Genomic DNA, 14,167 nt, shown 5'->3' with positions numbered 1-14,167 from the left:
TCCTACTGGTATATTCTTCGATCGATATCGGTATCAGCAAATAGTCAGGACTCCAATATCGGTATCGTTTTCAGAGGTAAAGAAGTTGTATCGGGGCGACCCCAGTAAAAACGTGGGTTTTGGCTACTTTTTAAAGGATGAAATATACGCACTTGTGCACACAAATGTCAACCATTTTTGTCAACCAAAATGTTTTTTTTACTTAATTGATGGGTTATGGCAGGGGTGCTCAATACGTCGATCGCGATCTACCAGTCGATCGCAAAGGTAGTATTGGTAGATCGCATTACATAAAAAAAAATTTAAAAAAAAATTTGCATTACATTAAAAAAAAAAAAAAATTTACGCCAGCCTATCATCCATCCCGTCTTTTGATTGATAAACAGGGCAGCCAGTCAGATGACATCTTCGTTTTTCTGACACTTAGGTCACTGCGCATGCGCAAACAACGGCTGACTCATTGTTCCGAGACTTTAAAAATAAGGCAGAAATATTATCTTCGATATAAAGAATCCTCAATATATTTAGAAATAAATATATGTACCGGTATTTCATTTTTGTAGTAGGTACATCATTTTGACTTGATCATTTTATAAGTAGCTTGCATGCTGAAAAAGTGTGAGCACCCCTGATTCTTGTATTATCATTAAACACCTTTAATTTATTAACAATATTAACTATATGTGTTAAACATGCTTGCATTATCATTAAACACCTTTAATTTATTAACAATATTAACTATATGTGTTAAACATGCTTGCATTATCATTAAACACCTTTAACTAGTTAACAAAAACATATATTTCATAAATAAGTAAACATAAATTATATATATGAATGAGTTAGATCCCCACGACTTGATCAATTGAAAAGTAGCTCTCGCCTGCAGAAAAAGTGTGAGCACCACTGGGTTATGGTTATGATGTTAGTTTATTCCGAACATGCATGTAATACATTTACAATAGGATACATCACATAGTTAGTTTCTCATTACCTGTCCAAAAAGGAGTAAGAAGAGGCAGAGCTTATTTAATCCTACCTCTTTTCGTATCACAGCAATTACCGTATTTTTCGGAGTATACCGGTAAGTCGCTCCGGAGTATAAATCGCACCGGCCGAAAATGCATAATAAAGAAGGAAAAAAACATATATAAGTCGCACTGGAGTATAAGTCGCATTTTTGGGGGAAATTTATTTGATAAAACCCAACACCAAGAATAGACATTTGAAAGGCAATTTAAAATAAATAAAGAATAGTGAACAACAGGCTGAATAAGTGTACGTTATATGAGGCATAAATAACCAACTGAGAACGTGCCTGGTATGTTAACGTAACATATTATGGTAAGTCATTCAAATAACTATAAAATATAGAACATGCTATACGTTTACCAAACAATCTGTCACTCCTAATCGCTAAATCCCATGAAATCTTATACGTCTAGTCTCTTACGTGAATGAGCTAAATAATATTATTTGATATTTTACGGTAATGTGTTCATAATTTCACACGTAAGTCGCTCCTGAGTATAAGTCGCACCCCCGGCCAAACTATGAAAAAAACTGCGAATTATAGTCCGAAAAATACAGTACTAACACATTTCTTACTACTCATGCTGTAACACAACAATGAATAAATAAATTAATGAATCAGGTTGGATTTACAAAGTGCTTTTGTAGACACCCAATGCACTTCTCCCTGAGCTTATTAGCTTATGTCATTTCTTGATTGGTACTCACAGTCTCTTGTCGTTAGGGACGTGCGAGAGCAGTTGCTTGGTGACCGACTCCACGCTGATCTTCTCGTCCACGCCAATTAGCAGCTTCTTGGCCTTGGTGTCCACGTCGCCTACATCCACCCCTCCTTCGTGGTGAAATAACACGTGGTCACCTTCCCGGGTGGCGTAGATGCACACGTAGAACTCCTCCTCCTAATTGACGGAGAAAGGATTTTGGCAACACGAATACTAAAAAAAGATCATGAAACTGCCTTTCCCCGCAATGAATGAGTCACCTGCTTGTGAGGGACGAACGGCTCGATGAGGAAGTTCTTGAGAATGCCTTTGGCTTTTCCCACCTGAGGACCACCAAAGAAACATTTATTAAAGAACACACATGACAACATAGAGAAAAAGCAACACCTTTCTCTGTGGAACTTAGTGGTAGTCATAATTATCACTAAGAAAAAGGAAATAATCTGCACACAAATTACAGTCTCACACATTCATGGACTTATAGCGGGCTGCACATCGAAATCGATTTTTGGACGTGGAAATGTGCGGTGCCTCACGCCAACTTCATGCTTCACGTACGCACATTTCTACACGCTGCGGATACTTTGGCGACACACAGAGGTGGTCGTTTGATTTCAACAATGTGAAAAAAATTTAGGCAAGGACACAAAATGCATTGAATGCTTCATATTCATATTAATATTTGGAAGGGTTTTCCACCTATTGCTGCTACAATGTGTTCCGGTGGTTGCGGCACATTATGGCACCGGAGACGGTGAAGGAATGGTCCGACCTAAATTGAGTAATCAAACAAGGGTCAAAGTCTTTTGTATCCTTCTTGGTATGCTGACATATTTGAATTTAAAAGATTTCAAACCGAATTAGGGCTGCAAGTAACAACTAATTTGATAATCGATTAATCTGTCGATTACTACTTCGATTAATCGATTAATAATTGGATAAAAGAGACAAAGTACATTTCTATCCTTTCCAGTATTTTATTGGGGGGAAAACAGCATACTGGCACCATACTTTTTTTGATTGTTTCTCAGCTGTTTGTAAATGTTGCCGTTTATAAATAAAGGTTTATTAAAAAAAATTACAAAAAAAAGGAGCCTCTACGCATGCGCATAGCATAGATCCAACGAATCGATGACTAAATTAATCGCCAACTATTTTCATAATCGATTTTAATCGATTTAAATCGATTAGTTGTTGCAGCCCTAAACCGAATATTACATAATTTTCACATGACACTATAATCAGTCTGCAAGCAAGTCACTGTATAAAAACAGTTTGTTGTAAGTTCCACAAATTGTAGTCTTAGTAATTCACCTCATCTAAAGTTTTACACATCATTTCTATCTTTTTAAATGATGTGCAGCACTACTTTATCTCTGATCCCCTTGCCTGTTTTAGCCACATCCATCTTCTTCTTCACCCTCTTCCTGATGTAGTGCCAATTATTTGTTATTTGTTCCTGTGTGTGGTTTTCAGACTCTACAACATTGACAGTTCTCACACTATCCAACTCATCCCTCTCTTGTTTTCTGGAAACTCCGAAAAAAGCACCTCCTAAGGCTTGGCAGTGAATTTTGATTGGGCAGAGAGTAGGATCTTAGGCACATGGCTAATTTCAATAGGATTTGCGTATTTATAAAGGGGCGCGGCCTGGGCGTGCCCAGCTACCACATTGATTGGGACGTAAAAAATGAAATGTACTTGGATTAGTGCGTGTGCACACTTTAATAAATGAGTTTGTTTTTTGTGAACACTTTTTTCTGGATTTGTGCATCCACCAATTTTTAGTGGTCTGCCATAGAATGAAAGGACATAGCACAAGGGATCCGTGTTGCCAACTTAGTGACTTCATTGCAATATTTCGCGAGTATTTAGACTAGGGATGTCCCGATCCAGGTTTTTGCACTTCCGATCCGATACCGATATTGTTTTTGCATTTCCGATCCGATACTGACCGATACTGGCCTATCCAAGCATGTATTAAAGTTTAAAGTTATTTAGCCTACTTAGTTGTCAGAATCATGTTGAAAAGGGTTTTAGTACTCTTGATAACAACTAGCCAGCTGAATTAGGGGAGTTTGAATAATACACAATGGTTGGTAACAAGAAACTGACCTGTTTATTCAAGGATAAACACAAAATAGACAAAATTATACATGACAAACAGAAATGGCATCATTGAACTAGGGCTGGGCGATATGGCCTTTTTTTAATATTGCGATATTTTAAGGCCATATTGCGATACACAATATATATCTCGATATTTTGCCTTAGCCTTGAATGAACACTTGATGCATATAATCACAGCAGTATGATGATTCTATGTGTTTTGATTGATTGATTGAGACTTTTATTAGTAGGTTGCACAGTGAAGTACATATTCCGTACAATTGACAACTAAATGGTAACACCCGAATAAGTTTTTCAACTTGTTTAAGTCGGGGTCCACTTAAATTGATTCATGATACAGATATATACTATCAGATATATACTATCATCATAATACAGTCATCACACAAGATAATCACATTTAATTATTTACATTATTTATAATCCAGGGTGTGGAGGTGGGCGCCGGATGTAAGTGTCAAAAAGACAGCCAAAAGAGTTTGATATGAGAATAAATCTAAAGTTAAAATATAGGGTAGAAATGCACCCATTTGCAGGAAATGTAGTCTTGATTTTCAAAATGTTCTTTCAAGGCTTGCATGTCTACATTAAAACATTCTTCTTCATACTGCATTAATATATGCTACTTTGAAACTTTCATGCAGAGAAGGAAATCACAACTAAAAAAATCACTAATTTTTACATACGGTGTTGATGTGGACATTTTTGCCTCGGCATTTTGATGGTGTGGACGTGTGGCACCAAATGGAGATAAGCGTCTCGACAGACGTCACAATATTTGAACATTGATGACGAAAACTGTTTTCTCTGTCGTGTCCGTGTGTCGAAAATTGTTATGCGCTTATTTTTTTATTTGATTTTGTGCGTGGCATAGATTTGCTATGCGCAGAGGACGCTTAAACAGTGCGCAATTGCACAGGCGAGCACCTTAGAGGGAGCGTTGCTCGCACGGCTGCGCTAGCATCACAGCTAACGTTAGCCATGCTGCTACCTCTCTGCTCGGGGAGGACGTATACGTATGTGACGTATGACGTGACAGTATGTGACGTGTGTAAGAAGGTGCACTTGCTGTCTGTGAGAGGGAGACACAGGAAAGAGTGAGAAGAGCCTGTCGTGTAATGCCAGCAGCTAAAAGCAACTGCGTGAGAATCCACAGACCTGTGGATGTGTTGAAGGTGTGCTGGAAAATGCGGAACGGAATTTACGGAGCAGCAGAAAAGTGGAATGTATTATTTAAATCGGTGCGTTGGAAAACACGGACCGGAGTTTTTTTTAAAACTGGATCTGGATCGGCATTTTCCCATGCCTTGCCGATACGCAATTTTTGGCAAATATCGGCAGCCGATCCGATCCAAATATCGGATCGGGACATCCCTAATTTAGACCCTTGATTGTGATTTTCAAAAAAGCGACTAGCAACAAATCTAGTGACTTTTCCTGGTTTCATCATTGGACACATTTAGACACTAACAAAGCATGTATGGCTTTACTCAAAAAGCAGCTGGTCTTATAGTGACCCCTTCCTCGCCGCATTTCTTCTTTCTTCTTGTAACATTAAAAAACATAAAAAGAAGCAATAGAAGAAAGTCCATTTGTATTGCTAAACATTTATTTTTGCTTTTCATGTTTTTGCCCACTGTTTGTCTGTCCCACAGCATCCATATAATTGGACGTAACCCACCACCACAGACAGATTGCAATCCTGGGGCAAACACTGAATTTGCATAGTCCACAATTCTGTAGAATTTCAGACAAACAAAGCTAAGATTTTAAGGCAAATGGCGTCATGTTTTGCCCCAGGCGGACCGACGCAGCTCATTTGGCGGAGTGCTGTCACCGTTCTTGAGTTAAAGGCCAGCAGGCACGGCGCTGCAAGGGACTGTCAGTGATCAGCCAACCGTGGAGAATGGGAGAAAAAAATATAACAAAGAGCGAGAGCCATAGAGTTGACATTTTGAAAGGTGCAAATAAAAAACAAAAAGCGACATAGGGTCGATGACACATTAGAAAATAGATGTGAGGATTTTGGATGCTTTATTTTGTGCAATTGTACACAGACGCGAACTACAACCACAATGATACTAAACATATTGTTAAATGAATAACTATGCGACAAAACCTGTTACGTCCTAATGCAGATCTGGATACGGGGGGGAAATCAGACGGAGGCTTGTTACTTGCTTCTGAATGCTATTTTAGTTAGCAATAGCAAATAAAAAAGGATAAACAATTTAATATTGGTGCAAATTTGTACAAAACTGTGAATACCTTTGGTCGTTACGGTCCACTTCCATCAGGGCCAAGTGACAAAATATGGTAAAAAAAAATGTTTCCTGTGTGTGGGACGATTAAATGCGAGCGATAAAATATTCGATCATTTTTATTTTTTTCTTCGTCGGAAGAAAAACCAGAAGTTTCAAAGCAAGGTTGGTTGCATGAACAAGGGCACTCACTCTCTGGTAACAGAGCAACGCAAAAAGTGATCATTGGTCAGTGGGAGTGACACGGTAACAGCCAATCAGGTAACAGTATCAACTGGTATCAGGTTTGGTTGCACCATCTTGTTGTCTCGCAGTTGATGCTTTGCATGGAGTGGGAAGAGAAACTAAAAATGAGTGAAATAAAAAAAATTGTGGATAAAACAGGAAAAGTCACCTCGATAGTATTTTTTAGATTTTTTAAACAACGGACTGCAGTCAGAATATTGTAGTCTGTAAATTATGCAAGGCGCTCGTCCGCGCACCACCTTAGCCTCGCAGAAAATAAGTTTTTCTCAGGTTTCTCTATGTTTACATTTTCACTTTACTAAATATTTCTTACATATTCCTTATTTTTGCACCTTCATTTTAAGAGAGTATTGTTAAGTGTTCAATGTGATTTTAAGAATCCTAATAAATGGGTTATACTTGTATAGCGCTTGTCTACCTTCAAGGTACTCAAAGCGCTTTGACACTATTTCCACATACACCCATTCACACACACACACACACACACACACACACACATTCACACACATGTAAGGCCCTAACCACGACCCATCAGGAGCAAGGGCACGATGGCAGAGGCTGGGGATCGAACCAGGAACCCTCAAGTTGCTGGCACGGCCGCTCTACCAACCGAGCCACAAAGTCCCCTTTTCTGCCATCTAAGCTGAGGGAAGATTACATTTTAAATAAAAATGTTTACATTTAATATATTTTTCTCCTGGTCCTTATTCTCGACAGGTCATCAAATCAATAATTATTGATATCAACAGATATAAAACACTTAAATGGTGTTAGCTTTCAGCCATTTCCCCCAGCCCTGGCATGTATATGTTTTTTCATTTTATATTTGTATAGGCACAATTGTTGATACACACTGGACCGCGTATTTTTGATAGCTATCATATTTATCTGCCATGTTTTGTTTAAATGCCATAAACCGACTGTGTTTAGTTTACATGATATAACTTTACCAATAGATGGAACATTGCAGCTCTATTTATATGGATTTACCACTGCAAACGGCAGCAGACAATTTCACGTCATGTGTGATGAAATAAATCTACGTTCTCCTTCATGTGAGCTTCTAGAAGTGTCTTTTTGGTTTATGAGGCAAGGCATTCGGAGCGGCGCGGTGATGGATGCTCCTTGTTGTACGTCATGCTGACTGCACTGATGGACTACCAGCAGACTGAAAGGCAGCAGCAGAATGAAGCTTGTTTATACACACAAACGCACGCACGCACACACACACACACACACACACACACACACACACACACACACACACACACACACACACACACACACACACACACACACACACACACACACACACACACACACACACACACACACACACACACACACACACACACACACACGCACTGGATACAAAATGTACACATGAAAGAAAAAGGATGAAGGAGAGGGCAATATGATATTATTGATGCAGGAAGTGTTATTGGATACTAGATGACGTACCATGGTCTCCTTCAGGAGGCGAGGCTTCAGCCAATTTTTGACGCCATTCAGGTCCAGGTTGACGCCCACCAGGCCCAGCTTGCCCCGCCTCTTAATCAGCTGGTCTGGCTTCACCACCAGCTTCTAGATAAAGCAAATATTAAGACCTGTTAGAAAGTTCCAAAGTACAAAGCCCAAAACCAGTGAAGTTGGCACGTTGTGTAATTCATAAATAAAAACAGAATACAATGATTTGCAAATTATTTTCAACTTATATTAAATTGAATAGACTGCAAAGACAAGATACTTAATGTTCGAACTGAGAAACTTATTTTTTTTTTTGCAAATAATCATTAACTTTGAATTTAATGGCAGCAACACATTGTAAAAACAATTGGCACAGGGGCATTTTTGCCACTGTGTTACATGGCCTTTCCTTTTAACAACACTCAGTAAACGTTTGGGTACTGAGGAGACCAATTTTTGAAGCTTTTCAGGTGGAATTCTTTCCCATTCTTGCTTTATGTACGGCTTAAATTGTTCAACAGACCGGGGTCTCCGTTGTCGTATTTTAGGCTTCATATTGCGCCACACATTTTCAATGGGAGACAGGTCTGGACTACAGGCAGGCCAGTCTAGTACCTGCACTCTTTTACTATGAAGCCACGCTGTTGTAACACGTGACTTGGCATTGTCTTGCTGAAATAAGCAGGGGCTTCCATGGTAACGTTGCTTGGATGACAACATGTGTTGCTCCAAAACCTGTATGTACCTTTCAGCATTAATGGTGCCTTCACAGATGTGTAAGTTACCCATGCATTGGGCACTAATACACCCTGTTGCGTTTGGACCAGTTGTTCCTCCCAGGGAATTCAAGTTGCTGGCCACTCCCAAGCTCTTTTATGACACTAAAGCTGAGTAGAAGAACCACCAGAGACAGAATAGGTATTTTGTAATTTTATTTCCAAAGCCTTGGAAATAGAATGAGACCAGTCCAGCATAGAACATTCAATCGCGCAGCTAAGATGGTCTAACTTTTCATACGGCAAAACTTCTTCTTTTATCTCGTCTCTCTTGCCCCCACCCTCTTGTCCCTTTCTCCACAGCTGGGCAAAGGGAAAGATAAGAGAAATAATTTATTACTTCTTCCCCTTCCTCCTTGCTCACTCAAGGTCCCTTTTGTTTATTATCTAAAGTCGGTTTTAGACGAAAAGCAGAGAAGATCTCCCCCTTGACATTCTCAAAAGTTGGCACACAGTATTTGCAGACAACCAAAAGATAACAAATAAAGAACACTAGCTGTTTTGTACTATGACTATGGTTTAAAAGAAGTAACACACAAATATGGATGTATCTAATTATCTGCCTCCGTCAACCCCCATACCATCACAGATGCTGGCTTTTCAACTTTGCGCCTATAACAATCCGGATGGTTCTTTTTCTCCTTGTTCCGGAGGACACAACATCCACAGTTTCCAAAAACTATTTGAAATGTGGACTCGTCAGACCACAAAACACTTTTCCACTTTGCATCAGTCCATCTTAGATGAGCTCGGGCCCAGCGAAGCCGGCGGTGTTTCTGGGTGTTGTTGATAAATTGCTTTTGCTTTGCATAGTAGAGTTTTAACTTGCACTTACAGATGTAGCGAATAACTGTAGTTACTGACAGTGGTTTTCTGAAGTGTTCCTGAGCCCATGTGGTGATATCCTTTACACACTGATGTCGGTTTTTGATGCAAAACCGCCTAAGGGATCGAAGGTCACGGGCATTCAATGTTGGTTTTCAGCCTTGCTGCTTACGTGCAGTGATTTCTCCAGATTCTTTGAACCTTTTGATGATATTACGGACCGTAGATGGTGAAATCCCTAAATTCCTTGCAATAGTTGGTTGAGAAATGTTTTTCTTAAACAATTTGCTCATGCATTTGTTCACAAAGTGGTGACCTTCGCCCCATTCTTGTTTGTGAATCATGGAAGCTGCTTTTATACCCAATCATGGCACCCACCTGTTCCCAATTAGCCTGTTCACCTGTGGGATGTTCCAAACAAGTGTTTGATGAGCATTCCTCAACTTTCTCAGTCTTTTTTGCCACTTGTGCCAGCTTTTTTGAAACACGTTGCAGGCATCAAATTCCAAGTGAGCTAATATTTGCAAAAAATGAAGTCTTCCAGTTCGAACGTTAAGTATCTTGTCTTTGCAGTCTATTCAATTGGATATAGGTTGAAAAGGATTTGCAAATCATTGTGTTCTGTTTTTATTTACGATTTACATAATGTGCAAACTTCACCGGTTTTGGGTTTTGTATATTATACTTAATCAAACAGCGGCATCAGCTCCAGATGAGCCTTCTAGTTAAATAATTATAATCATTTATAAAAAAGCGAGCGTTGCCCTTTATGAGAGCAAGAGCCACATCAGGATGAGTAATGAGACCAGGGCTAGTTAAGAAAAAGCTAATGTGCTGACAGCATCAAGTGTGCAAGAAGAAAAAGGACAACACCCTCCGAAAATCCAGATGGTCCTCTGTCTTAATCACTGCTTGAGCAGAACATGTTGCATCATTTCCCGGATGGCTAACATTTGTAATAACATAAAACAGTATCCATCCATCCATCCATCCATCTTCTTCCGCTTATCCGAGGTCGGGTCGCGGGGGCAGCAGCCTAAGCAGGGAAGCCCAGACTTCCCTCTCCCCAGCCACTTCGTCCAGCTCCTCCCGGGGGATCCCGAGGCGTTCCCAGGCCAGCCGGGAGACATAGTCTTCCCAACGTGTCCTGGGTCTTCCCCGTGGCCTCCTACCGGTCGGACGTGCCCTAAACACCTCCCGAGGGAGGCGATCGGGTGGCATCCTGACCAGATGCCCGAACCACCTCATCTGGCTCCTCTCGATGTGGAGGAGCAGCGGCTTTACTTTGAGCTCCCCCCGGATGACAGAGCTTCTCACCCTATCTCTAAGGGAGAGCCCTGCCACCCGGCGGAGGAAACTCATTTCGGCCGCTTGTACCCGTGATCTTGTCCTTTCGGTCATAACCCAAAGCTCATGACCATAGGTGAGGATGGGAACGTAGATCGACCGGTAAATTGAGAGCTTTGCCTTCCGGCTCAGCTCCTTCTTCACCACAACGGATCGATACAGCGTCCGCATTACTGAAGACGCCGCACCGATCCGCCTGTCGATCTCACGATCCACTCTTCCCTCACTCGTGAACAAGACTCCGAGGTACTTGAACTCCTCCACTTGGGGCAGGGTCTCCTCCCCAACCCGAAGATGGCATTCCACCCTTTTCCGGGCGAGAACCATGGACTCGGACTTGGAGGTGCTGATTCTCATCCCAGTCGCTTCACACTCGGCTGCGAACCGATCCAGCGAGAGCTGGAGATCCTGGCCAGATGAAGCCATCAGGACCACATCATCTGCAAAAAGCAGAGACCTAATCCTGTAGCCACCAAACCAGATCCCCTCAACGCCTTGACTGCGCCTAGAAATTCTGTCCATAAAAGTTATGAACAGAATCGGTGACAAAGGGCAGCCTTGGCGGAGTCCAACCCTCACTGGAAACGTGTCCGACTTACTGCCGGCAATGCGGACCAAGCTCTGACACTGATCATACAGGGAGCGGACCGCCAAAATCAGACAGTCCGATACCCCATACTCTCTGAGCACTCCCCACAGGACTTCCCGAGGGACACGGTCGAATGCCTTCTCCAAGTCCACAAAACACATGTAGACTGGTTGGGCAAACTCCCATGCACCCTCAAGGACCCTGCCGAGAGTATAGAGCTGGTCCACAGTTCCACGACCAGGACGAAAACCACACTGTTCCTCCTGAATCCGAGGTTCGACTATCCGGCGTAGCCTCCTCTCCAGTACACCTGAATAGACCTTACCGGCTAGGTAAGGTCTATTCAGCACTTTCTACTTAGGTCTATTTAGCACTTTCTACTTTAGCACAGTAGAAAGTGCTAAAGTACTAAACAGAGGTGTCCAAACGTTTTCCAATGAGGGCAGCACACTGACAAATCTAAAAATGTGGGGGCCATTTGGATATTTTTCATTATCAAAACAAATACAATACAGTAAACAATGCCAGGGGCCGTATTTATCAAGCGTCTCAGAATTACTCCTAAGAAGTCTGCTAAGAGTTGACTTATGAGTAAAGAAATTCTTCGCTGAAAGCTGCACTTAAAAGTTAGTTATCAAGCGTCTTACTCTCACTTTCAGCGAAGTGTAGGACTGAATCTTAAGTGTCACACTCAGAGCTGAATTACGACATTACTTTGTGCCGTAAACGGAATTTTAGGTGACGTCATTTCTGTGTCCATAGAAATGACCAATCACGGAAGGGAATCCCTTGTCTAAGAATAAAGAAATATCTTAGAAATATTTAAGTGGACAATGGGAGTGGATATTTTGACAATAAACTACAAAATAAAACAAACAAACAAACAATATTGGCAATGAATCAAAAATAAATGTTTTCTTTTCTTTCCAATTCATTTTCCCAGTGGCGAGATATCGAAGCGTTGTGATGACCTTTAGTTCTGCTGTGAAAGCTCTGCTGCATGATGCTGCTGATGAGATGACGCCCCTTATTATTAAATCTGTGACAAAAATAATACCCGCTCTGTCTAAACGATACCGTTTGATCAGCTGCTCGTCATCAAACAAAGCCAGGACATCCTTCCACTCTTTTCTCTCTCGCTTTAGTGCAGGGGTCGGCAACCCGCGGCTCCGGAGTCGCATGCGGCTCTTTGATCACTCTGATGCGGCTCAGCAGCTTACTTGCTGAACCCCCCAATTTTCCCGTGAGACTTCCGCGATTTCAGTGCCTCTCGCAGAAAACTCCCGGGATCAATATTCACCGATTTTCACCCTTACATATATAATAAGGGCGTGCTATGATGATACAATATTCGGCACCCTCTACAATCTGTATTAACAGCGTGCCAGCCTAACAATTGTTATACAATATACATCTTCTGCTTACACACGTACGTGACAGCAAGGCATACTTGGTCAACAGCCACACAGGTTACACTGATGGTGACCATATAAAACAACTTTAACACTCTTACTAATAATGCGCCACACTTTGAACCAAAACCAAACAAGAATGACAAACACATTTCGGGAGAACATCTGCACCTTAACACAGCATAAACACAACAGGACAAACACCCAGAATCCCATGCAGCCCTAACTCTTCCGGGGCACATTATACACCCCTGCTACCACCAAACCCCGCCCCTACCCCAAGCATGCTCCCTCACACATCAACACCCCCCCCCCCCCCCCCCTGGTTGAGCGCACCCGCGGGCTCGTGTGACAGAGAGAGTTCTGTGGGGATTGATATAAACCCCTCTCTCTCTCTCTGTGCGTCGGTTGAGGTGGGCAGGGTTTGGTAGCGGGGGTGTATAATGTATCCCGGAAGAGTTAGGGCTGCATGGGATTCTGGGTATTTGTCCTGTTGTGTTTATGTTGTGTTACGGTGCAGATGTTCTCCCGAAATGTGTTTGTCATTCTTGTTTGGTGTGGGTTCACAGTGTGGCGCATTATTAGTAAGAGTGTTAAAGTTTTTTTTATACCGCCACCGTCAGTGTAACCTGTGTGGTTGTTGAGTAAGTATGCCTTGCTGTCACTTATGTGAGCAAGCTGAAGCCCCATACAACATGTGGCTGATCAGGCACGCTGGTTGTAGTGGGCGCTATATGCTGTACCATCACGGCACGCATGTCGCTGACAAGCGCGAGTCATATGAAACTCGCGTGCCGCACCAGCTTAAAAATTCCATATATAGGTATGGGCAGCGTGTCTAAGACACCTGGTTTATACATAGCACTAAGCAAAAAAAAACTTTGTATGCAGTGTTAGTTCATTTAAAATTTCAAAAGTTTTTGCGGCTCCCATTGTATTCTATAATTTGTGAAACTGGTCAAAATGGCTCTTTGACTGGTAAAGGTTGCCGACCCCTGCCTTAGTGCCATCCCCCGCTGGCAACTCCTAACCACTTAGGACACCTCTGGAGGTCTCTTAAATATCGTGGAGAGTAGGAGTGATTCTTAGACTTAAGAAAGTTGATAAATAGCTTTTATTCTTAAATTTGAGAGTAGGACTGTAAAATGGCACTCTAAGACGCTTGATAAATACGGCCCCAGATCATCAATAAAACATCACACACACTTAAGAGAAAAATCCATCCAAATAAATAAATGTATGGCAAACACAGGTGTTTCATACACAACATAATCACAATTGATTGCAAAGTTAGGGGCCATTCATCCAAGTTCCACAAAACCATCACTCCATCCATTTTGAACCGCTTAAAACCAAATAA

At 41.6% G+C, this 14,167-nt stretch overlaps 1 protein-coding gene across 2 annotated transcripts in view; it reads right to left on the bottom strand.

The window, feature by feature from the left end:
• aclya (ATP citrate lyase a) overlaps positions 1-14,167 on the bottom strand; it is a 72,642-nt gene that overhangs the window by 43,383 nt on the left and 15,092 nt on the right. The window contains exons 3-5 of one of the 2 annotated variants that reach the window (XM_061981858.1): positions 7,853-7,975; positions 2,015-2,077; positions 1,741-1,931 (exon numbers count right to left, since the gene is read on the bottom strand). In XM_061981858.1, the coding sequence (XP_061837842.1) occupies positions 1,741-1,931; positions 2,015-2,077; positions 7,853-7,975 (377 nt within the window). Of the gene's footprint in view, positions 1-1,740; positions 1,932-2,014; positions 2,078-6,152; positions 6,270-7,852; positions 7,976-14,167 lie in introns of those variants that run through there. The other variant, XM_061981859.1, reaches the window with a different exon arrangement.

The sequence above is a fragment of the Nerophis lumbriciformis genome, linkage group LG24, assembly GCF_033978685.3.
Source record: "Nerophis lumbriciformis linkage group LG24, RoL_Nlum_v2.1, whole genome shotgun sequence".
In the NCBI taxonomy this organism is placed as follows: domain Eukaryota; kingdom Metazoa; phylum Chordata; class Actinopteri; order Syngnathiformes; family Syngnathidae; genus Nerophis; species Nerophis lumbriciformis.
The sequence above is the reverse complement of the archived record's forward strand: the minus strand, read 5'-3'. Positions and strand labels throughout refer to the sequence as shown.